The sequence below is a fragment of the Haliaeetus albicilla genome, chromosome Z (genome assembly GCF_947461875.1).
Source record: "Haliaeetus albicilla chromosome Z, bHalAlb1.1, whole genome shotgun sequence".
Classification (NCBI taxonomy): Eukaryota; Metazoa; Chordata; class Aves; order Accipitriformes; family Accipitridae; genus Haliaeetus; species Haliaeetus albicilla.
The window spans coordinates 67,436,739-67,461,026 of record NC_091516.1 but is presented as its reverse complement, the minus strand read 5'-3'; the positions used below and the strand labels follow the sequence as shown (position 1 = coordinate 67,461,026).

Below are 24,288 nucleotides of genomic sequence, written 5' to 3'. Positions count from 1 at the left end.
TTGTTATATAGGTTTTTTAGAAAACCACTCTAAATTGGTAATACTGACGTTGTTTTACTTGAGATTTTCTTTTTCTTTAGTTTACGGTGGTATCAGCATCCCACTGAAGAAGAACTACGGATTCTTGCAGGGAAACAAAGAGGGAGGAGCAAAAAAGATAGGTAAATACTTGTTTTAAGCTTTTTTCTTTTTTTTTTTCCCCCTCTTTTTTCTCAGCATGATCCATATAACAACTTTGCTGGCCAACGTTTGTCTTTGTGCGAGTTAAAAACTGCTAGTTGCGTATGACTGCCCTGCTTGCATTAATTGCCACAGCTCTGCACCAAACTGTGTTCTTTCAGTTTAACAGGGTTGAACATGCCCAAATTGTGCAGAACGGGATGATTTCCAGTCCACAAAATTGGTCTGTGAAATTGCGAATTCGGTGGCAAGGAATTTTTTTTAGTGAATGTATTCATTTGGATGAAAACTGAGGAAAGCAAATCTTCTATAGGATTGAAGCTCTTCATCTTGAAGCAAGAGAAGAAAGATTTGAGTATATTAGTTCAACATAGGATTACTGTGAGCCACCCCTCTTACACAGCTGTGAAAAAGGTAAATGTGCTTCTAGGATGTATTAGGTGAGGTATTTCTAATAGAAGAGATAGGGAAATATTAATCCTTTTGGACAAGGCACCAGAGTGTAGAACTTTATCTGGATTACTGTGTACAGTTCTGATCACTTGTGTTCAAGAAAAATGAATTTGTACATGAACAGGTGAACAGAGGGCTAAGATCATCCAAGAAACAGAAGGTCCATCTTGTAAGAGAAGGCTAAAAAAGCTTGGCTTGTTTAACCTATCAAAAAGATGACTGAGAGGGATGGGATAGCAAAAGCTTGGCTTGTTTAACCTAGCAAAAAGATGACTGAGAGGGATGGGATAGCTGTCTATCAGCTTAAGCTGGAAATAGATTTCTGACATTCAGGCATGAAGTTCTGGAACAGCCTTACCAGAAGTACAACTGCAGCAAGAACCAAGACATCTTGAGGTGGTGAAGCTGCCTATGTTGATGCAAGATTTCTGAATTGGCTATGTTTAAAACAAACAAACCAACCCCTCTGCCCACGCCCCCCCCCTCCCTTTTCTTTTGTGACATAAGAGGTTTCGTTTAGTCCTTTTTCTTTTATTCCAGCATTAAATCTTTTATAATTCTTAACACTTCTGTTAATCCACAAACTGCATATATAATCTGTTCATTGTAATGTGATTTTTTTTTCCTTTTCTGTTTCATAGTTCTTAAGCTATATGGTTAGCAACCTCATTGGCCACACTTTGGAGTAAAGAATTAAGTTGTTCCTTTAATATCACATAACTAATTTTACATGTTTGTTGCAATAGGCTTTCAAATTCAGAAACTTATTTTATCTAACAGTTTTCTATAACAAGGTGCGGCAAAGTAATTGTGAATAGCTTTACAATTTTTAACTGTCCATTTAACCAGTGATATTTATTCATATGTGAAGTAACTTTAATTACATAACTATAGCTTGTACGTCCTCCCATAGGAGCCTTAAACAGAAAAATGCAATTGCACTGCCAAATAATAATTGTACATTGCTCTTATTGCCTTTCCTCAGCCTTGCCAGTCTTCTGCCATCCAAAACGTGTGTTCTCGCTTTCACCAGAGCAATTACATGCTCTCAGCTGAGTGGAAGCATGGCATGTTAATGTGTGCTGACATATGAGTTTAATTGTGTAATCTCTGGAAAACTTACTGTGAAATTTTGTAGGATCCTGTATCACAAGTCACCTATATAGGCATTAAGTCCTTTTTCAGTTACTAACTTCTACATTTAATGTTTCAAATGCAGTGCTATGTTTTCATGTCTGTGCAGTCAAAATTTTGTTGGTGTGATTTAGTTATTGTAAGGTTGATACAATTATCTTACTATATTAACATGTAACCAAGAGAATACAGTTGTAATAGTTGTAGGTAGTTGTTTGTATGAGGGTAACTGTTAATCACAGAGGGTTGTGAAACTTCAAAGAATCCAAGACGGTAGTGTGGAGGCTTAAATGATGCTTTCTTTGCTTTGCTGTTTTAACTACAGAATGAATAATGCACTTACTTCTTAGTCAATAAATATACCTCTGTGTCCTCTAAAGAAGTGGCTGGTGTTGGAGGAGAACTGTAGTTTAAAGTAGGAATTGTTTCTGTTGAATTGGTTTGGATGTACTGTTTTAGGTTGCACAAAATGGAATGCAGTGCGCCCTTGAGCCAAGGAGATGTGAAACAGATGGTGTAGGACAAATAAGGATGCATCTATGTGATTTTCCCCATGTCTTTCCAAGATAAAGAATTTGCTTTGTCAAGCCCATGGTCTTGCAAAATGTAGTACCTGCTCCTTACCTAAATACTTTCCCAATATGAACTAATTAAAAGAGAAATAACAAAAGGAGGTCCAAGGAACTTGCTTGAAAATTAGCCTTAGAAACAGCTGTAGTGTGAAATTCTACTCCATTTTATTCAATGCATATTACACTTCAGTATATTATGCTGTAGGTTGTAATAGCACTTGAATATTGGGCAGATTTTCTATTTCAGAATAATTTGTGTTACATTAAATTGTTAGGCTAATGAAAAGGTCCATAGCTACTATGAATTACTTGAATTAAAGCTGTCAATGATCCCGCGTATGTTCTGACTGTGTCTCTTGGATTATTTGTCCCCTGGGATAATTAAAGTGTAGGAACACCAAATTTTGTTGAGCTGAAATGGCTTCAGTTATCAAAATGCTCATCTCACTCAAGATGATGGTACTCCTGGGTGCATGTTGTAGGAAAACATCAGAGTACAGCTAGGGGCAGGGAAGCACACAGAAACTTGTACTCAAGTGGCTGGGCAGCGTTTGGGACTTCTTGTTTAGACCTGAGCCCCTGAATTTTCTGAGTAATGCTTTAGATTCCTATCCTCAGTTTTAGTTTGTCCATTAAAATTCTTGTGCTTTGGATGATACCAGGAATTAATATCAACTGGAAAAAAAATTATTAATGCTTTCTGCTTGTATTCTTATCTCACTTATTAGCTGAGATGACATCATTCCTTACAAATAAGCTCACAATTGATTGACTGAATTTCTTTTTAATGCTTATGTCTCAGTAACTTATCTTTCTATGGAAAATCCACCTTTCCTTCTCTAATTTCAGAGGTGCTGTTCTAAAATGTGGTAGAGTTTACTGTTTCCTTCTAGCCATTTAGGGTTTTTAAGTTTGGGGTTTGAATTTTTTTTTTAACCTAAAAACATTTTCTGATCTGCTTTAATGATTTTTTTTTTTCTTAATAGTGATGAGGTAAGTTTTACCTTAGTGATGGCAATCTCTCAGCCCAATTTCACATATCTTTGACTTTGTTCAGGTTCTTTTAAGAGCATTTGGTTTTCTTCAATTTAAAGTCTAGTAGTGTGGCTTATTTTCAGGAAAGTGAATATCATGATGTTGGTGTAGTTTCAGAGCTCCAGACAAAAATGAGCCTTTTGCTCTACTACTGTGTTGTAGAAGGAGACACTGAATGATGTTAGTAGAGTAGATTTAAGGACTTCTCAGTTTTGGACACACATTTTGGAACTTGGTGTCACAAGACACTACGCAGCTCAGCAAGTTTCATACTGGTTGTCGTGGTTTAACCTCAGCCAGCAACTAAGCACCAGGTAGCTGCTCACTTACCCCCCCCCTCCCCCCCCAGTGGGATGGGGGAGAAAATCAGGAAAAGAAGTAAAACTCGTGGGTTGAGATAAGAATGTTTTAATAGAACAGAAAAGAAGAAACTAATAATGATAATGATAACATTAATAAAATGACAGCAGTAATAATAAAAGGATTGGAATATACAAATGATGCACAGTGCAATTGCTCACCACCCACCAATTGATGCCCTGTTAGTCCCTGAGCAGTGATTTCCCCCACCCCCTCCTCCCCCCAGGTTATATACTAGATGTAACTTCACACAGTATGGAATACCCTTTTGGCCAGTTTGGGTTGGCTGCCCTGGCTGTGTCCCATTCCAACTTCTTGTGCTCCTCCACCGCTCTCGCTGGCTGGGCATGAGAAGCTGAATAATCCTTGATTTTTAGACTAAATGTTACTTAGCAACAACTGAAAACATCAGTTTTGTCAACATTCTTCTCATACTGAACTCAGAAACAGCACTGTACCAGCTACTAGGAAGACAGTTAACTCTGTCCCACCTGAAACTAGGACACTGGTTCAGAAAGGGATTAGGCAAATTCATGTAAGTTTTGAAAAGTTATGGTTTCAGAAGATGATGCAATCCCTGGCTCAGATTATCCTCAAGTTGCTTAATACTGGAAGCCAGGAAGGGTTTAGCAGTGTGAGGATCAGCCACCGGTTGCCTTATTCTTTCCTTTTGTGTAAGCAAGTAGCCACCTCTATGATAGGAACAAATGAATCTGTGTGTTACTCTTATGGACCTGGAACATAGCTTTGATCCCTGGTACTGTATGTATCGTGATGTATTTAGCCTTGTCTGTCTCCCCAAAGAGAGCACGATGGATTTACTGGATCACTGGGATTGCTAGTAATACTGCGGTAATGTTTTTTTTTGCTTATTTTCATAAGCAGGGTATGAATTGAAACAAGTCTATAGTATTTCTACACATACCCTTTTAGATTAGAAAACTGTCTTAAAATTGTCTTTGATTGATGGCTAGCAGGATGGATTTTTCAAGGATCTGGGTTAGTCTAGCTCACATGATGTACTTGCTGAGCACCATGTTGTGACAAAAAAGCCTAATGCTTTTTTGGGAAATATGTTTTTTATCTTTTGTTTCTTATCAGCTATCTTCCAAGATAGATTACTGCTTGTTATTTCCAGTGAACGTTCAATAAATTAATGCTGCCAAGTCTGTCTGTTGTTCTTTACTTACTTTCAATCCAAAAACTTTAATACTCCTGTCTTTCAGCTTCCTGGTATAGACTTCAATTAAAAAGTCTGAGTTTAGTTTGATTTTCTTCAGGGTATCTGTATGGTGGGGTGGATATATTCTGTTCTGTAGCTGTGCTTGTATCATTGACCTTTTGAGACTGTGAGAACTTACTAGAACACCCTGTAGCTCCCTGAACAGAGAAAATCAGCGGGCTGAAGTAAATACTGGCCACTGGATCTTGCCGTAATACATGCTCAGGATGCAGCATATAGAAGCTATTTAAACCCATACCACAGTAGTATGTCAGAGCCTTGCAAGATAAAGCTGGGAATCATTGACATACCTGGTTGTTACTCAAAATTTGAACTGGAGCTAATGCTTTTAGGTAGATAGATAAAAGTGTTTGCATTTGGCAAAAAAGTGGTCTGCACTTTTCTTAAATTTGGAATGCTGTTATATATTGAAAAAATTTATTTTGTTATATCCATGTGTGTATTATCTATTTATTTACTTTTACAGAAAATATAATGGTCATATTGAAAACAAACCCTTAACCATTCCGAAAGACATCGATCTTCATCTGGAAACAAAATCTGTGACTGAAAGGGACACTATCGGTAAGAACAAGTGGATGAAGATGATAATACTTTATTTCAAATATATCCTGATTCTTCCTATCAAATGCCTGTTTGCAGTGAATGTTGGAATATCTTTTTTTTTATAGACAATGAATAAATAGAAGAACAACTGATAATAATGTTAAATGAGAAGGCAAGACTAGGGCGGTATAACCCCAGCTGGCAACTAATCCCCACACAGCTGCTTGCTCACTCCTCCCTGGCGGGAGGGGGGAGACAATTGGAAGGGTAAAAGTGAGAATACTCCTGGGTTCAGATAAGACAGTTTAATAGGTAAAGCAAAAGCCACATGCCCTAGCAAAGCAAAACAAGGAATTCATGCAGCACTTCCCATGGGCAGGCAGGAGTTCAGCCATCTCCAGGACAGCAGGGCTCCATCACGCCTAACCGTGACTTGGGAAGACAAACTCCATCACTCCGAACGTCCCCCCTTCCTTCTTCTTCTTGCCCAGCTTTCTATGCTGAGCGTGACGTCCTATGGCATGGGATATCCCTTGGGTCAGTCGGGGTCAGCTGTCCCGGCTGCGTCCCCTCCCGACTCCTTGTGCCCCCCCAGCCTGCTCGCTGGTGGGGTGGGGGGAGAAGCAGAAGAGCCCTTGGCCCTGTGCAAGAACTGCTCAGCAATAACTAACACATCCCTGTGTTATCAATGCTGTTTCCAGTGCAAATCCAAAACATAGTCCCATACCAGCTACTGGGAAGAAAATCAACTCTGCCCCAGCCAAAACCAGCATTTTCTCCTTGCTTGTTCTGTGGGTGACATCTTAATAGCAGTGTTATGGAAAAGGATGAGTAGGTGAAATCCAGCATAAAGCACATCTATTGTTGTATCCGTAGCAATATGAGACAACACTGAAAGGATCACATCATAGTCTATTTGAAATAGAGATCATAGCTTTGTACAAGAACATGACAATTGGCAGGTGTCGAAACATACTTTCTGCTCATCTGAAATAGGAAATGCGCTGTAGCATTGAAACCTAGACCTTTCCAAACACACATCTGAAACATAGAGGTAAAATGCCTAGAAACTGAAATAAGCAGCATTAAGTGTTTTGGAAGTTGCAGGTTTTTTACATGGTCATTTTTGATTCCTTAATCATAACCAGTCATTCTGTTACAGAAAACTCATATATGGATATGTATTCATGTGTGATACATATTTTCTTCCTATCTACGTTTTTATATGCATGTTCTCTCTTTGTAAATCACCCAGCCTGCATGCAACACAGTATGATCCCCAGAATTTTTAGAGTGGAATTTACACAATGATTTATTGCTGTACAGGAGATACTAACAAAACCTGGAAGAACAAACCATCAGTATCTTACTGGTTTTTGTAAAGAAAAAGAGGAAGTGATTATATGTAGTATTTTAAATGATTGCCGATGAGCTTTTAATCTTTAACAGAGAGTCAAAAAAACTCTTACCTAGAATTGCAGCTAGGCTCAACTGGAGAACCATTTTCTGTCATGATGTTGAGATCTAAATTATGTATGCATTTTGTATTTAGGATGTTAATGTATAAAAGCTGAGATGACAAAACAGTAAAATCTTGTAGCCTTATAAATTTGAGTAGTCATCAAGTATCGAGTAACAGAAGTGAAGAGTGAGGTTCAGGTTGCTGAGTGGAAAAAATGTGGCTTTTTCGCTGTTGTTGCTCTTTACTTGGATGATCTGGGCCTACCTAGACCTCAGTTAATTGAAAACATTTTAAAATTGTCACTCCATTCTATATAAACCAGTAACTGCCTTAAAATATCACACCTTTAACATTTGCAATCTTGTATTTTTCAGCATTGCATTATTTTCCAGAATATCAGTGGTTGGTGGATTTCACTGTTGCAGCTACAGTTGTGTATGTGGTGACGGAAGCCTATTACAGTATTGTGAAGCCCTCACAAGAAATGAATATAAGCGTAGTGTGGTGTCTGCTTGTCTTGGCTTTTGCAGTGTATCCTTTTCTGTTTTCTTAAATGACACTATCTGTTCCAAATAGTTTACATCTTTCTGCAATTCATATAAAGCTCTGTATTGTTGATTGGCAAAAGACACAAATGTTTAGCATTTGGAAAAAGGATCGTGTAAGCTAGTGCCATTGTTAGGGAATGTATATGCTGTACGTGCTCTTTGTACATGCTGATATCACTAGCTTGTTAACATTAATAACAAACCATTTATCGAAAAAAATACATGTATGTGAACATACAGTTAGTGCTCATCTGTTGTATGTAGTGGTTCTAAACTAATTTGGTTTTGCCCAGTTTGGCAGTCAGAAATAAATTTTTCTACACAAAGTATTTACAGCTTTTGGAGAAGTGTGCAGTTTACTCCACACTTTCTGTTTTCAGTATGTTTAATCTGATAGTTCCTGAACAAAATGGGACAGCAATGTGTATACTAATTTATTGCAGAGATACATGTATGGATTCATGATTTTAAAATACATTCAAGACGCTAAAAAAGTCTGCAGAAGGAAAAATGTGTGGACAGTTGTAGGAGCTGAGGTGGTACATTTTCAAAGCTCTGTGAAAAGCTGAACTCCCCTCTGAAACTGAAAAAAAAGTGGGGTATTTAGGAAACAGGCAATGTCAAACCATAAAAAGAAGCAGCTGTTATGTTTGTTTTTACTAGAGAAAGCAGTATCAGACATGGATGCTTGCATGGTAATTAACTGCTTTCCACATACCAATCCAGATGTACACTTTAGGGAGGAAAGTTGTCTTTTAAAGATGTGATAGGTGATAAAGCAGTGGAATTGAATAAGGGCCTGCAAGAGTGCAGGTTATGGAAAGGTGAGTTAGAAAATGAATTTCTGCAACTCCTCTGCTCCCTCAACAGCTGACAACCAGATCAAGTGCTAAGTTAGGGTCGATATAGCACTTGAATATTCAAAATTGGTTCTTCTGTATAAATGCCTGTTCTTCAGTAGAGATTCTTACTGTGTTGTGGGTTGTTTGTTTTTTTTTATTTTTTTGGTGTTAGCAATAGCTGATGGTGTTATGTAAAACCCTTGAACTCTTGTTTAGTTCTGAATGTTTAGTTATATTTGGCTAACAGTTCTGGATATGCTTAATGCTTGTCTGTTCTTGTTAATTATTAAAATGTGTGCTGCCTTTACGATAAGGATGGGAATTCTTTTCCTAAGTCACCTGAAGTGTAAATGATATCCAGAATTTTTCTTGTAAAGAGTAAAAACTTACTGGAAGAGGGAGTTGTTTCACATTATGAAAAAGACTGTCACTAGCTTGCTTCCAGACCAGGTATTTCTCCTTTGACTTGTCAGTGGACAGATCCACAGTCCAAAAGGTGTTTTTTCTAGTCTACTAGGTAGTGACAGGAAAGTCAGGGTCTGGCTTTTGTGCACCTTATAATTATATTAGAGCTATATTATAGCTAATATAGAGCTGTTATTGCACAGCCTTTATTTTATTTGTTTGGGTGAAGTCAGGAATTCTAGTTTAATCTTGGCAGAGGGAAGGAGAGAGAGGCAGCTCCTGCTTAAGAAGTCAGAAATGAAAGCCAACACCTTTGACTCCCATTTTGAGGATGAGGGGGAGGTTAATAGAACTAATGGAAAAACAAGCTTCAAATACTAAAGCCACAGTGTGCTCTTAAATTTATTGGTGGCAACACCCCATTTGCTTCATCTTTCGAATCTCGGGTGTAGCCAGCTTAAATAATACTACAATGATTGCAACTCTAGGTGAAGTAGAGTTGTGAATTATATATTGTAGGAAAATCCTCTGCAATAACTCTTTCTTACAGTAGTATTTGAATACAATCCTAACCACTGCTTTCATTTGGTTATCAATTCAGGGCAAAACCAAATGTAGAAATTAAAAAAGATTAAGTTGCCTGGCAGTGCAAGCTTTCTGTCTCTTTTGTGAGCATGCAAGTAGCTATTGGGGTCTGTTTTTTGATTGTTTCTTTCTCGCCTTCCGTTTTTATATGAATGAGCCTAAACCAGCATTTCCAGTTTTATCCTAATCTGGCTGAAGCACTTGAGATCTAATTGCATGGTTGGCCCTGGAGGAGATTGAAACAGATCTAGTGTTCCCTGCATGTTAGAAGCACATTAGCTATATTTTCTCACTAGCCTTCCTACATGACTGAAAGGGAAGTAAGATCAGATACAATAGTATTAAAAGCAGAAGATCATGTGCTAAAACCTAGATTTTATTTAACAAGCTGTAAACAGTCTGTTGCATGCTTTAGCATTTTTGTACCTAGGCATGTATTGTCTAAGGAACGAATATTGTTTTGAGTTTTGGTAAAAGGCAGTATACTTCAGAGAGAAAATTCTTAAGGACTTCTATCAGTTTTTTTGGGTGCGAGAAAGGTTAGAGAAGTTAAAGTTTAAAATTCATGTAACACTTCTAAAAACATATGCAGATGTGGGAAAGCCTAGAGAAGAATGGCCTGATATGTAGGACCAAGCCTTCAGAAATAAATAAATTCTGGGAAATAAGAAACCTGTATACAAGTGTCACCTTGTATAAGTATAATTACTTATCCAGTGCTAGGTAGTTGAACAGTCATTGATTATACAAAGGAAACAAATAGTCAGAACTAGTTTTCTACCACTTCATACAGCTTTTATTTACTTTTTTTTCCTGTGGCATTAAAGAGACCTTGTTTTTATTTGAGGCTTCTGCACAGGGTAAGCGATTTTGTAGAAATCCTTGTGAAGTCACCGCTTCCTAATATTGAATAGAACTTTCCTTAATTGCCTGTATGGTTCCTGGACCAAGGGGATGAAGTAGTGTGATCCTGTACAGTCTGAGGGGTTAGTGGCAATGCAGAAGGCTGCAGTACCAGGAAGCACACTCTAAACTTTGTATTAGAGTTAACATCTCCATAAATATGTTAACATAACTTATTCTGGGCATTATGGGTTTTTGGGTGAAGGAGGATGGTGCAAAGAGTGATACGCAGAGGTATTGATAACAATCCTTGTGATCACCAGAAACTAGGCTGGTGAAAAGAGATTTCAGAAGAAAGCTGGTTCATTCATGTGTTGTGACATCAGGCCTCTGGGATGCTGAGAATACTTCAAAATTTATACAACTATTTACTAATTCAGTGTGTCAAGACCAGAAATGATTCACTGTAATTTAAGTGCTAGAAAAATTTGGTTGCTTCCATATTTTCAGTTGAAAGCAGTCAATGTGATACATCAAGAACTAATTCTAGAACAATTTTGTGTTTTGATGGCAGGTGTTTTTTCTGTCTCATGTCTGCATGTTAAGAGGTGATAGGTTGTACTAAGGATTTGGCTGACAGAATGACCAAGAAAAGCTCAGAGAAGTTGGAAGTAATGATTGGAATTTTTTTCAGCTGTGTCTTCCAGAAATGGATGTTTTGATTCAGTGCAGTAACCCACTATTAGCATTTTTTAATGTTCATAGTGTAGATATTCAGAAAAATTCCAGAAGTTCAACTAGTAACTATTCACAATAGTAACTATTCACAGATTGATGATTTCTATTATTTGGAAACTTGGAAAGGTGGCTTCTGTCAGAAAAAATATTCAAAATTAGCAACCTGAATTCTTGATCACTATTTTAAATATAGCAGTTGCAGCCAGCTTACTTTCAAAAGATGGGGTTTGTAAAATAACAAAATACTTCATTGGCGGGAGGAAGAATGTGCATGAGGATAGAGTAAGATGGACAATACAGAGATGATCCATCTTAATGTAGCGTGTACCTAAATTAAATTACTGTACTTATACAGCTGTTTAAAATTCATCACTGAGAACAGCTGAGTAAGTCAGGTTACTTAACTTTTTGTGTATAAACTTTTAAACAGTGTTGTATGCAATCATTTCTGTTGCAAAGGCAAAGTATTTAGGCAAATTAATGTGGTATAGCAAAAGTAACGTATTTCTCAGCTGGGAAGCTGTCTTATCTGAAAAGATTTAAGTAACCTGATTTCATTGGTAGATTAGTAAATTTCACTGGCTACTTTTGGAAAACATATCTATGGCATAGCAAAGGGAAGCGACAGTCTTAACTTGACTGAAGGTTCATCTAGAGAAAATCAGTCATCAAATACCTTAAAATAACCTCTAAGCCTTAAACTGTAATATTATCTACATACATGCAATTAGAAGTAATATAGAGGAGTTTATCTGGTTTTCAACTGTGAATCCAAAAATTTCGTGTATTTTAATAGAAACAGAAGATGGATGTTTTTCTCTTCAACCATGTGCGTAAATACCAGTGGACTATATCATAAAAAAATTTCCATAATTGCAGCAATTTAAAACATAAAATTATTTTTGTAAAAATGTATACCATGAATTCTACAGGCATATTACCTTTTATGACCAAAAAAAAAAAAAAATTACAAAAAGTGGGGTGGGGAGGGTGAGGAATCTATTAACTTAGCACTGTATATTCCTGAATTATTTCTTTAGTAGGTCCTAAAACGTAGGTTAAGCAGTGAAAGGAATTGATGAAGCAAGCCATAATGCTTTGATTTTTTCCATTCCTAAAATAGGTAGCAGTGGTGATTATTCAAGTACCAGGGTTTCATTCACATATAGTTTGCATAATCATTAATTTATATATAAGGTTCTGAATCTGCACTGTAATTGGAGTTTACTGTCAGTATGCTTTCTTTTTCCTGGCTGCATTTTCCACATTCTTTAGCCACAATCCATATTGAAAACATGAAGTGTCTAGGGGATTATAAATCTGTTTATAGGTTAGGACTATTGGTCACAAACTGTTATGAAGTCCTTTGTATAACTTCGAGATTTGAAATCAGTGTGTTTTCAATTTGTGATCGATGTCCCTAGCTGTAAGAAGACACTTGGTTTAAGAACATATTGTGAGAGAAACAGAGCTTTCTGGAACACATTCTATATGATCCATTAGGTACCTCTTTTTAGGATTATTTAAGTCTTCCTTTAGATAAATCATTTCTTTCCGTGAAGTATGAAGGGAGCTTAAGTTGATTACTGTGAACTTAAGAGTCATGAGATGCTGTGCTTAGGCCACATTACTGTGTGCTTATGAGTACCTCTGCATATACATGAAATACAGCAATGTGTATGTTTAAATATGTGCTGCTTAATGAAGTGAGATATTGCATAATCATATAGTTTCTTGAGAGATTAACTGATGACTGTTCAAATGTTTTACTGAATAGATACTCTAAAACATGTTTTCATGTAATCTACATCTGAAAATACTTCCACTATTAGAAAAAGTGCAAATATGAATGAGCATGCGTCCTGGTTTGTGCATAGTGGAAAAAGAGTACAGTTTACACTAAAAATCTTCTTTTTTCTTTTTCTCTTTCATTTTTCCAAACAGGTAATGTCTGGAGTGATCTCCAAGTACTTTTTTTAAATATGGACTGGATATTGCCTGCCATTTGGAAAAAAAAAAATCAGTTATAATGGGCTGTAGTTCATCGTAATAAAAGTTGACAATGTATCATGAAAAACTTATCCTAATCTACTGTTTAACTTTGGAGCTAATTATGTTTAGAAATGTGTTAAAAAGGAAAATACTCCATAAACATTTTAAAAACAGCTTGATAACAGAGCAGGTGATGTCTTAGATGTTCATATTTGTGGCACTGGGGTTACATGAAAGAACTTAATATATCATACCAGACTATATAGGTTTTTTTAAGTTTTTTTTTTGTTGGTGGTGGTGGGTTTTTTTTTTTCCCCAAGATGAGCATTGGGTAGATTTTCTTTCCGAGATGGTACCAAATGTGCTGTTGTTTTACTGTCTTTGATAGCTGAGAAATCTCAAACACGTGCACGTGAAAGTAGAGAAATACAAATTTCATCTTTTCACGTGTTTTCTGTTTACTAAACAGTCACATAATAATCTAAGCAACAATCCCATGCCATTTGTAAGTTTCTTGTAGGGCAGGTCTATGCTCCCTGAGAGCCGAAGTTTTCATAGTTGAGAAATTTTGTCCCATTATTGATAGAAGTGCTTGTTGGAGCATCGCGTTCTTGCTGTTGGTATTTATAGCTTAGGGTTGTGCATCTAGGAGGAACACATATAGCTCCTCTGTGGTTAAAAAAGTGTTTATTCACTCCCCTGCCACCACAGTTGTTCCATTCAAAAGTAGTATTTTGGATTTTGAAATTAAGATATATTAAATCTTGACTTCTGTGGTTTGAAGAAATATTTTTCATTTAGCTTGATATTTTGCATTGAAGATACAATTGTCTTATTTTTTCTTTGATGTAACTTATGATTATGTAGTCATTTACATTTAAACTGCAGTTTAATTCTCCTAGATTGGTGGTGAATGTTGCTGCAGTTGACTATTAGTAAGCCTAAATCAAAACTATACTCCAAAGTAGTGTATTCCTGGGTACCCGTTATGTGATTACTATGCTTTACAGTATTCTGTAGTTTTAACCTGAAATTGGTTGAACACATATTACTTCTTTAAAAAACCTGCACATTACAGAACAGCCCTAGTATAGGTGACCAAAATACAGCTTCATAATTCTTAAATATAGTTATTTTACAGACTTAATTTTCCTTGACCTTCTTCTTGTGTAGTAAGGTACTGTTTTCGTTGACTACCCATTATTTCAAAGTAGAGGATGGAGGTGAAAGATCAGTCTGTGTCACCTTTGGTTTTTTCTTCTTTGTGAAAGCAATGGCAATTCTCATTGTCACAGAAAACTATCTAGAGTTTGGACTGGAATCAGGTAACTCCTTTCTTTAGTGTTTGCAACAGCTCTCGTGATTGCAAGACCTGAAAAATTTATTTCCAGTCTTTTAGGTTTTTTTTGTTTTTTTTTTTAAATATCTGTGTTAAAGTAAATTATATATGTCCTATATGTCATAAGAAATTTTGCTTTGGAATGCAGATTCTGAGGGATATCCTGTGTATTTCCCTGTTTTCTCTTAAATAGTGTAATCTTTGCCTATGTTGTTTGTTATGTTAATTATATTTGCCTTCCAGTTTTACATTTAACCTATTTTGCCTTTCATAGTAAAGTGAAGCTCCTTTAGTGAAAAAAAAAAAAAAAAAAGAAATACTTATGTTTGTAAAAAATACTGTTAATTTTATTCATGTTCATGAAGTGTACAAATATCAGAGATGTTAATAATCAAGTTTTATTGCCTTATGGCTTACTAATTAGCACATGAAAGAGCTATTCTAGACCTATGAAAATTTGTTTAAAAGATGACCTGTTACCTAGCATTTTATTTGAAAAATGGGATTCTGCATTTGTACTGCAATAAAATACATATATGTGTCTCTGCAGGATTCTCGAATTTCTCAGAAAGTGCTATGCAGTTTCTTGAAAAGCAGGGTTTGGAATCCCAGTAAGTTTCTGGAAATATATTTGTCTGTTTTATGTGTGTATTTATAACTGAACCACTTGGATTTTCTTAGCAAGCATTTGTCTTTCATGTTTTGCTCTTGTATGTGCTTAAAATCTCTATAATAATGTGAAGACGTGGATTAATGAAAATAATTCATCAGTACTCACAAGTAACTTAAGTTGCATTTGTTTTTTCTCTTTTTAATTTGGAGATAGTTTCTACCTTGACATTTTGGTTGTAGTTTATAAAGTAGAGTTCTAAACTGTAAACACTTTTTTCATGGTAATTCCCTTCAGCTTTGCAAGGATTGCTTAAAACAGGTGATAGGTATTTTTTGCCATTCCTGTGGTATGCAAGAGGATGAGTGTGCAAAAGCTACAGGTGGAGCTTGTGATAAAGTTGGCATTAGGAATAAATTTTGGTGTTCAATCCTGTTTTCAGGTTGTGATGGTGTTTTCCTATTATGCAATAACATCTGCTTGCTACAGGACATCCAACTTTTGTATAGACTGTTAAAGGAACATGCCATAGCTTGTGATGTTACATAAATACACAATTGCTGTCGTAGACAGCCTTTGTATATTGTAAAATGGATTTCTGTTGCAATTCTTTCCTTATACACAGGCTCTAAAATGCATTTATAGGGTATGTCATCACAGTGGGAGCACAACTTTGAATTTCTTGCTTAGAAATTCACAAGTATCATGGAGAAGCTATGGAATCTCTTTATTTTTGAGGAACAGAAGTTTCCTCAAACTAGATTAGTGGGTCATTTATGAGTAAACTCATGGGAAACCCTTAACTGAATCCCATGTGGTTTCTAGCCTTTCTTCACCCTGTTTTTCCTAAGCTATTGCAAGTTTACTACTGTATTAATTTTCCTGTTAAGTGTGTATTTATTTTTGAACTTTTGCAGTGCTTTGGCTGTTTACAGCAGCAATTGAGTTGATGATGGTGTCTCTTGGTAGTTTATACGACGTAGAGTAAGAAAGAATCTGAAACTCATGTGGATCACTAGATTTGTTTTTGTTCCTCTTTAATCTGTGTTAGTTACATGTCACTTGTTTTTTTGTGTAATCCAGTGTTCGTTAATTCCATAATTTAGTTTCTACTGGATATTTTTTCAGTATTTTTTTTTATATACTCCATAGTTCATTAAAACCAACTATATTCATCACTTGGAAGAGACACATTAATTGGCCACATATATGTTTTAGATAAATCTGTGAAAAACTGCAGTAATAACAGTTTGATAGAGCTTTTTAATGGATAAAGATAGAATGTAAGTAGCATAACTTAAATATCCACTTTGTCTTTGACCAGTTAAACTTATGATGCATCCATTCCTCTCTAAAAAATATAATCATTAAATTAATTCTATTAGCTATTTCTGTTACATAATTTGTTGTTAATTACAATATAAATTATTCTTTTTTTTTGTTCTTCTCTACTAACAAACTTAACATCTTATAGGCAGTAGCTTAGGTTTTCTGTTTTTCTAGGAAGTAAATAGGTGACGTTTTTAATTTTTAACTCCTGATGGGTTTGTAATAATGCTGGTATTCCAGAGGAAGACTATAGAATACTGTTTGTTTTTTTTATTGAATGTTAGATACTGTTGAGTTGAAAGTATTCTCTGATACCCCTCCCCCCCCCCCAACTTCCTCCCCAAGAAAATGCTTATTTCCTTTCTTTTCTTTTAGGGGTCCTGTGTCTAAACTAACCTTCAAATTGTTCCTGGCTGTTCTGTGTTCACTTATTGGTGCTTTTTTGACATTCCCTGGCTTGCGACTGGCTCAAATGCATCTGGATGCTCTGAATTTAGCAACAGAAAAAATAACACAGTAAGAGAAAATATATGCACATAGGTATATGCTACTCAGTCTTAAATCTTTAATGTCTGAAAATAAACAAAGCAAACTATTCCAACAAGAGGGCAGTAGTGACTAAGACTTCTGTTGCTGCCAGCTTTTCGTATCTTGAGCAGACTTGCCACCTGCCTGTTTCTGCTCAACCTGTGCTCTGCCAGTCTGTTAGATTCTTTGCCTTGTAATTAGAGTCCCAATTAAAGGAGGGTTCCTTTCCTCCTGCAAGAGCTCCACCTTGGATGTTTCTGCTTACTGCTTCCTTTCTCCCATCATATCTTTTTGGAAGTTAAGATAACTTTCAGGAAGTAGAGGTGCAGCCACAGGCTTTTTTTTCCACCTGGATCTCCAGGTGGGCATCATGCCTTTAATAAGTTTAGGGTAAGATACAAAGAAAAAATGACCCAGAACATTTAATAAGGGTCAGATGTTTATACCAATTTAAAGGAATATTTTCTTTTTCAGCCATCCTTGAGTTTGGTAGTAAAATGTTTTCTCCGATTTAACTATTTCTCTTCAGGATTCTCTGATTGAGGGGGAAACTCCAAATGTCTTTCATAGATCTTGACCTTTGATGTTTAATACATGTTAATGACAAATTCTGCAGCACCAGCCATTGTTATCATTTAGTCTGGTCACTTTCCTGAGAGAACAGTTATATTTTCTGATACAAAAATTATTTATGTTCAAACTGTATTCTTTTTTTCTCTTCCCCCAAAAATGCCCATCTTAAAAATTAATCTGTGTTTTAAAGTGGGTCCTTCACTCTTGGTAAATTTATAACCAAGTACTTTGTGTTATACTTGCACTCTTTGTAGTTGAACACATCCAGGTACAGCTGCAAGCTGTTGGCTTGCTATATCTGCTAAGTTTCTGTCTGTGTAGACTGTGACTGGGTCACTTCCTAATCTGTTCTTTTCAGCTAAGTAAACTGCTTAGTTTTTCATTTTTATGGTTCTCAATATTTTAAAATTTCTTGTGCCTTTTCTGTAAGTATCCTCTAATTTTCCAACACCTTTCCTGATCTGTGGACATGAGATCCTAGGCAGAAACATAATATCTCTGAAACAGAAGTTCGTTAATCAAGAACTAAAAGGGTAATTAATATCCACTAGAATGGGGTTATGAAAAATAAGTCTTCTCTAACTTAAAGTCTAGAGGATGTTGGAACTGGTTGTTGAGGATAACTCAACACCAAGAATTATTTTCAAAAGTCTACTGATACTTTGACTATTCAGCTGGAACAATATAAAAATTATGTTAAATGGATTAAAACTTCATCAGATATCACTGTAATTAGGTAATGCCATTATAGACAAAGAGTCATTGTCAAATGATAGGTTCTAATTGAAGACATCAGTATTTGCCCTTAGTGATGTGTTTTTATTGATGAGTAGGTCATTATTGACTGTTTGCAGTTGTTTGACAGTGACTAAGGGAGAGTAGTAAATGAGGATGATGTGTCACTGATCCAAAGCTCTCTAATTTGGCTGCAGGAAAACAATGCCTTTCTCTGCAGTCAAATACATTGTCTACTTTTGGGAAATAAAACCAAAAAGCAAAACCAACCAAATAAACAAAAAAAATCCAAAACTAACCCCAAATCCCCCGAATCCCCAAAGCTGCCCAAAAAACCCACCAGCCCCCAAGCTCCCTCAAAAAAATCCAACAAAAGAAAAAGAAAAAAAGCCCCAAAACTCACAGAAGAAGAAAACAGAGGGAACAAGCTCCCTTTCTCATTCCATTACAGGGAATGCTGACAGAAGAAAAAAAAAGTTAATTATTAACTACCACTTCACTAATATGTTCAAAATGATTAATGTGGTTCTTTTATGTATATAGGGAGTAAGTTTTTGGGGGTTTGGGGTTTTTTTTTTGTAAACAGAATAAAAATAATCTGGTGTCTCTTTTGGTATTGATACCTGGTTTGATTTTTTTTTTTTTTCTTTAGCAGCAATATCCTTCCCTGCATATATTTTGGACTCTTCTTAATCAATTTGTACCATTTTCATATACGTTCCCTCATTTTCCAGAGCCTGCTTCAAGCGCCTTTCCAGCCTTTCTCCCTGTACTCAAATAAACAGAAAGGGATTCTTGCCACCCTTTGGCATACTCGAGTCCATTAACTCAGTAGGATATCTTAAATAAGTAGAAGCTCAGGTAAAATGCTTTCACAAGTTACTGGAATGCTTTGGACTGTTCTTTGATGCTGTCGTGTTCCCTAGCAACACTGAATAACTAGCAGTGCTTATTTCTTCATCTGAAACCAATGATTTAAATGTGTATGTGATGACATTTGAAACGTGCAAACATTTTAATGGTTTTAGGAAGCTTGGTAGTTTGAAATCAGTAAGGTCTTGTGTTCTTCAGAATAACTTTCGATTACCTCATTTTTTCTGTAGCGTAGAAGCACTCCGGTTGGAGATGGAAGTATAGACAAGCTGATTCTGTTAGTGAGGATGCATTGCACTAGCAAAACCACCAGTTCTGCAGCACTGAAGTCTTCAACTGTTTTCATTTCATTTTAGTAGTGAAAAATGATTGGCATATGGGGTTCAGAAATGAAGAAGGATATTAATTGCAGGAAAAACTCCAGAAAACTATCTCCTCTTAAAGTCTGTTGTCTGTTTTGTACCCAAAGATTTCAAAAGACTACTACTTTTACGTTAACTGTGCGGTTTCATACAATGCTTTTAAAGTGGAGTATCTGTGCTGGCTTTTTTTTTTTTAATTGTCTGAGAATCTTTAATAGAATGTAAGTACCAAGTTTCATTTAGTCAAGGTTCCTAAGTAAAAATCTTCATTAAACTGGGAAATCTGACCTCTCAAAACTGTTTCCCCTGGTCTGTATAGATAATGGAAATGAATCTGGGTACATTTTTAATAGACCAAAAAAATAGTAATATAGCAGCATATTTCCCATAATTATCTGTCGTATGGAAATTTTCAACAACTGTCTTTTACTATAGTGTGACATAATGCAGGTAGCTCCTTTGGTTAGATTTTTTTGAATAAATCAAGTTTTCAGGTATTCTGAGAGCACTTTTTTTAAGCCACAACCTGTATGATTTCACAGTATGTAATTTTACTGTTTTGTTGAAATATAAGTCATACCTATAAAATAGGGAAGTAATTTTCCTATTTACCTTTCTCCCAACTATTTTAAAATCTGGATTTCTCCTTTTGAATCTGTACCCCCTGTTTCAACAGTATAGTAATTCTTTATATTTAATAACTTCCCCCCCTTTTTTTTTTCTTCTTTCAGAACATTGCTACATATAAACTTCTTGGCACCTTTATTTATGGTTCTACTGTGGGTAAAACCAATCACTAAGGACTACATTATGAACCCACCTTTGGGCAAAGAGAGCGTCCCTTTGTAAGATTCCCTTTAAAAATTCTTTCTGGGGTATGGAGAACGAAACATAAGTCTAAGCAGTGCCCTGTGAAAGTCACAGAAACGTGAAAGACTTAAAATTTAGTAGCATCTGCTGTCAAAGGTATTGTGGAAGTTGCAGCTGAGCTCTAAAGAGCTTCTGTTATTTCAGAAGAATGAGAATTAGTTGCGGAGTGTTGAATGTTAAGGTGGTGGTTCCCAAAAAGCTGCTATCTTCTGGCATCTCCTTGGCAGTGATGGGTTGTTCTTCCTAGGGGTGGAATACCACCACACTGCTACCTTCTGGAATCCTGTATCTTACATATTGGTGTAGGAGAGGAATGGTTTCACTGAGGACAGTTGAGATTCATTGGTATGAGAACTGACCTCAGCAATTTGTCTTAAGATCCATGTGTGGATGAATTGTGTATGGAATTGATAGCTAAAATGTTTAAACCATAAAAAGAGAAAAAATTTTCAGGAAGAGTGGTATCTGAAATAAATATTGTGTAAGTAGCATAGGTGATTGTCATTGTCACTGTTAGTCTAGATAATTCAAAACAGTAGTACTCAAATAGACTTGAAACAGATACAATTGGCTGAGACTTTTATTGCTTTCTAAGTCAAAGTTATACTTCTAAGGTGATTCTATGACCACTGAACTATTACATAAAACATTGCAAATATACATATGTTGTACTTCCATTTTGTTTCTCACTTTATTTTAAAGTGAGGGTTGTGTTCTAGCAGAGTATCTAAGGTAACTGATGTACACATTTGTTATCTAGAACTGGGTGTCTCAAAACCTGTAATTATCTGAGCAAGCTTGTTTTTCAGTGTCCTCTCTTCATTACTCAGCATTTAAGCATTTAAGAGCTGTTCTTGTTTACAGACAAATGGATACTAATTTGGATCTAATGCTGTAAAAGGGCTACTAAGAAGTAGCAGTAGAGAGAGAAGCAGAGGGCAAAAGTGAATATTACTTGCACGTGAACTTCCTAACTGTAGATTGTGCGTTAAGTATTTTTGACAATATGCTTCAGTATTTCTTTACAGATGATACAAACAACTCTGTACCAGTAGAGTGACCTTTGGAAAACAGCATTACCCTTTTTTTTTTTTTTTTTTTAATCCACAGAATATCAGAAGATACATTTGACACCGTGAGGTTGTGGATTATAATCCTGTTGTGTGCTTTACGGTTGGCTATGATGCGTCATCATTTACAGGCCTATCTGAATTTAGCCCAGAAAAGTGTGGATCAGATGAAAAAAGAAGCTGGCAGAATAAGTATGGTTGATTTACAGAAAATGGTAAGTATGGTAGCACTGAGGTTACATATTTGGAGTGCTCTGTCTGTACAAATGTTTTTTTTTTCCAGTTTGTTATGTCTTCTGTGGCACTAGACCTGAAATCTGAATGAAGCTTCCTAAACTCTATCTCCTATAAAAGTAGCACCATTGCAGAGAAATTCTGCAAACCAAAATATGCAGAGATGTATCATCTATATTATGCAGATGGCTTGTCTTAAGTTATTCAGAAGTTGTTATAAAAGTTCCCTTCATGAATTGTTCTTTACAGATATGTACAAATGTGATGTGTTTCTGTTCAGCATGAATAGATCTTGGGGAGGGCACAGGGTGAGTGGCGATCTGTACCTACAACATGGGAAAAAAAAAGAAGTTGAATTTAGATAGAAGGTTAAAACACTGTTGCCTGATCCCAACTATGATTTTTAAATTGAGGCAAACTTCAAGATAAGGTGGCTATATTTTGGGATAAAATGACGTTTAATTCTGTCAGACCACTCTGAAGTGCACTAGCCTAGTTAAGAAACTGTCTGCCCATCTTGTTACTGTGGCAAAGGAAAAATTTCTTTGACTTTTTTTTTTTGTCAGAAAAGTAATAAAACATACCATCAACCAGTTGAAGAATTAGAAATTCCTAAGCTTATTGTAGAATGGTGTTGTGTGTTGCCTGCAAAATAAGCTTACATTTCTAGTGTTGCCTGATGGTCCTGCTGAGTTGGGGTGTATTGCAGGAGGAATACTGAAGTATGCTATAAGACAGATTCCTCTCTTAGGATTGTCACTATTACTTATAATCTTGCCCTTGGCTACACTGAACATCTGAAGGTTGTAAGGGGACTATGCAGTAGTTATTTACGAACAAAGTGGCTAGCAGTTTGCTTCAGAAAAAAGATTAGGAAATACAGGTAGAAGCAACTGGTTAGGATAGAACTGTGCTGGTTGCTGTGAACACATAATTTTAGTTCTGGGAGCATTCATCTTATCTATAAGACAACAATAATGTTTCATGTGGTGTTTCCTAAATCCATTTATCCAGTATCTCCGTATCTTCTCTTTGAGAAGGCCATAGCCATTAAATGAAGTCCTGTCTTGTTTTACTAGCCATGTCTGCTTTATCTTCTTCTGGAACTTCTGCCAGTAAAGTCTTCCCTATCTGTCATCCTACAGTGATCATTACTTCTTAATTTGTTCTTTTTATCATATTCCATCAATAACCTTACAATATTTTTTCTCATGCTTTTTCTTCTGTCAGTGTCTTACTACTTTTTCTTCTCGTGTTAGTTTTTTGATGCTTGCTCATCACGAAGCCCTTTGAGGTTTTAGAGGTATTTCCAAAAATGTCTTGTCTGCCTTTATCTTTTTTGCCACTCTGTATTCTGTTTTTTCTAAAATCCAGTTAGTTTTATTTCATTGCTTGCTTGCTATTGATTTTATGACTTTTTTCCTTCTTTATTTGGTCTAGTCTTTTAGGTCAATAGCTTATATAAAATACATAATGTGACAATGTTGGGAAAGGTGGAACAGATTGGGAGCAGGGGGAGGGATAAATCTGAGTGGATTTCACTGAACCATAATGTATACCTGAAATAAAGACCATTTAAATGCTGTTGTAGATCAACTGTTAATGAAAAATCGTCTTGTCACTGTTTTTAAAATAGTGGTTTTTCATAGTTGGAAATCTTAAAAATATCTTGCCTTTGAAAAAGGACTGCAATATTAACCAAACTTTCATTTACTTTTTATGAGGCTTTAGACTGTGACTACAACTTCATTTTTGAAGTGGGATTTAGTTTGTAAATCACTGTGGACTTTAAAAATTAAATATATATTTAGCTTTGATTCTGGTGTATTGAAATAGGAATCTTTGAATGATGACATGTAGTTTGCAGAAGCAAATTGATTCTGTTTGTTTTAACAGAACTGATGCTTTTAGTTATTTCCTTTCAGCACTTCCTCTCAGATTTGTAAATGTCCTGAAAGTAGAGTTCATTATAGGGATTTCTTCATTAGGTCTTTTGAAGATAATATGTCACATGCCAAGATGTGCTAGAAAACTTTTAAAACAGCATTAATGCATAAGTACTGCTTTTTTAATAAATTGCTTGTTTTTCCTAGACATGTTCATAAAGGTTTGCTTTGATCAGCCAGAACTCATGAATTACTCTCTTCTGTTTTCCCAGGTGGCCCGGGTATTCTATTATCTTTGTGTAATTGCACTGCAGTATGTTGCACCATTGGTAATGCTCCTTCACACAACTCTGCTCTTGAAAACACTAGGTAGGCAAAATTGGATCAACAAAAATGTGTTCTGTTCTACACAGAGCTTTTATATTTTCAGCTTACTAAAGAGAATTAGAACGTACAGGTACTTGCAATACAGAAATACATAGTAGTTTCCTGAAATTTAAAACATACTGATGTGCTGCTTTTAAGCAGTCCTCTTGTGTTGCTGCTTTTGACATCTTTCAATGATATGCTAATTTTTTTGATTTATTTCTGAGAAATTGTGTAATACAACCAATTAAGCTGTTTACTTCTATTGAAATATTTGTCTTTTTAAAAGTATTTTAAAAGTGATCTGTGTAAAGCATTGTTGATTTAACCTTATGAGCATCTGTTAAAGGAATTTTTTTCAGCTTTTCAATCTTAAGTAGGATTTTTGAATGGAAATTGTGAGGTATGGGGTTCATTTCATTACTGGGAGATCTGCTGTCACTCTGGTTTTGGTTGTTTTTTTTTTTCCTTTCTTTCTTGTGAGGGCTGTCTTTCACAGCCTGCCATGCAGTCATGGCATTCTTTTTGCAAAATGTCAACGGAAAGAGATAGGCTTTATTAGGCTGTGATTCATC

At 35.8% G+C, this 24,288-nt stretch overlaps 1 protein-coding gene across 2 annotated transcripts in view; it reads left to right on the top strand.

The window, feature by feature from the left end:
• The window catches only part of TMEM161B (transmembrane protein 161B), a 56,679-nt gene that overhangs the window by 16,878 nt on the left and 15,513 nt on the right, over positions 1 to 24,288 (top strand). Inside the window, exons 3-11 of one of the 2 annotated variants that reach the window (XM_069776700.1) lie at positions 81 to 161; positions 5,444 to 5,541; positions 7,360 to 7,516; positions 14,112 to 14,263; positions 14,828 to 14,888; positions 16,592 to 16,732; positions 20,019 to 20,132; positions 21,268 to 21,442; positions 23,620 to 23,716. In XM_069776700.1, the coding sequence (XP_069632801.1) occupies positions 81 to 161; positions 5,444 to 5,541; positions 7,360 to 7,516; positions 14,112 to 14,263; positions 14,828 to 14,888; positions 16,592 to 16,732; positions 20,019 to 20,132; positions 21,268 to 21,442; positions 23,620 to 23,716 (1,076 nt within the window). The remainder of the gene's footprint in view (positions 1 to 80; positions 162 to 5,443; positions 5,542 to 7,359; positions 7,517 to 14,111; positions 14,264 to 14,827; positions 14,889 to 16,591; positions 16,733 to 20,018; positions 20,133 to 21,267; positions 21,443 to 23,619; positions 23,717 to 24,288) is intronic. The other variant, XM_069776701.1, reaches the window with a different exon arrangement.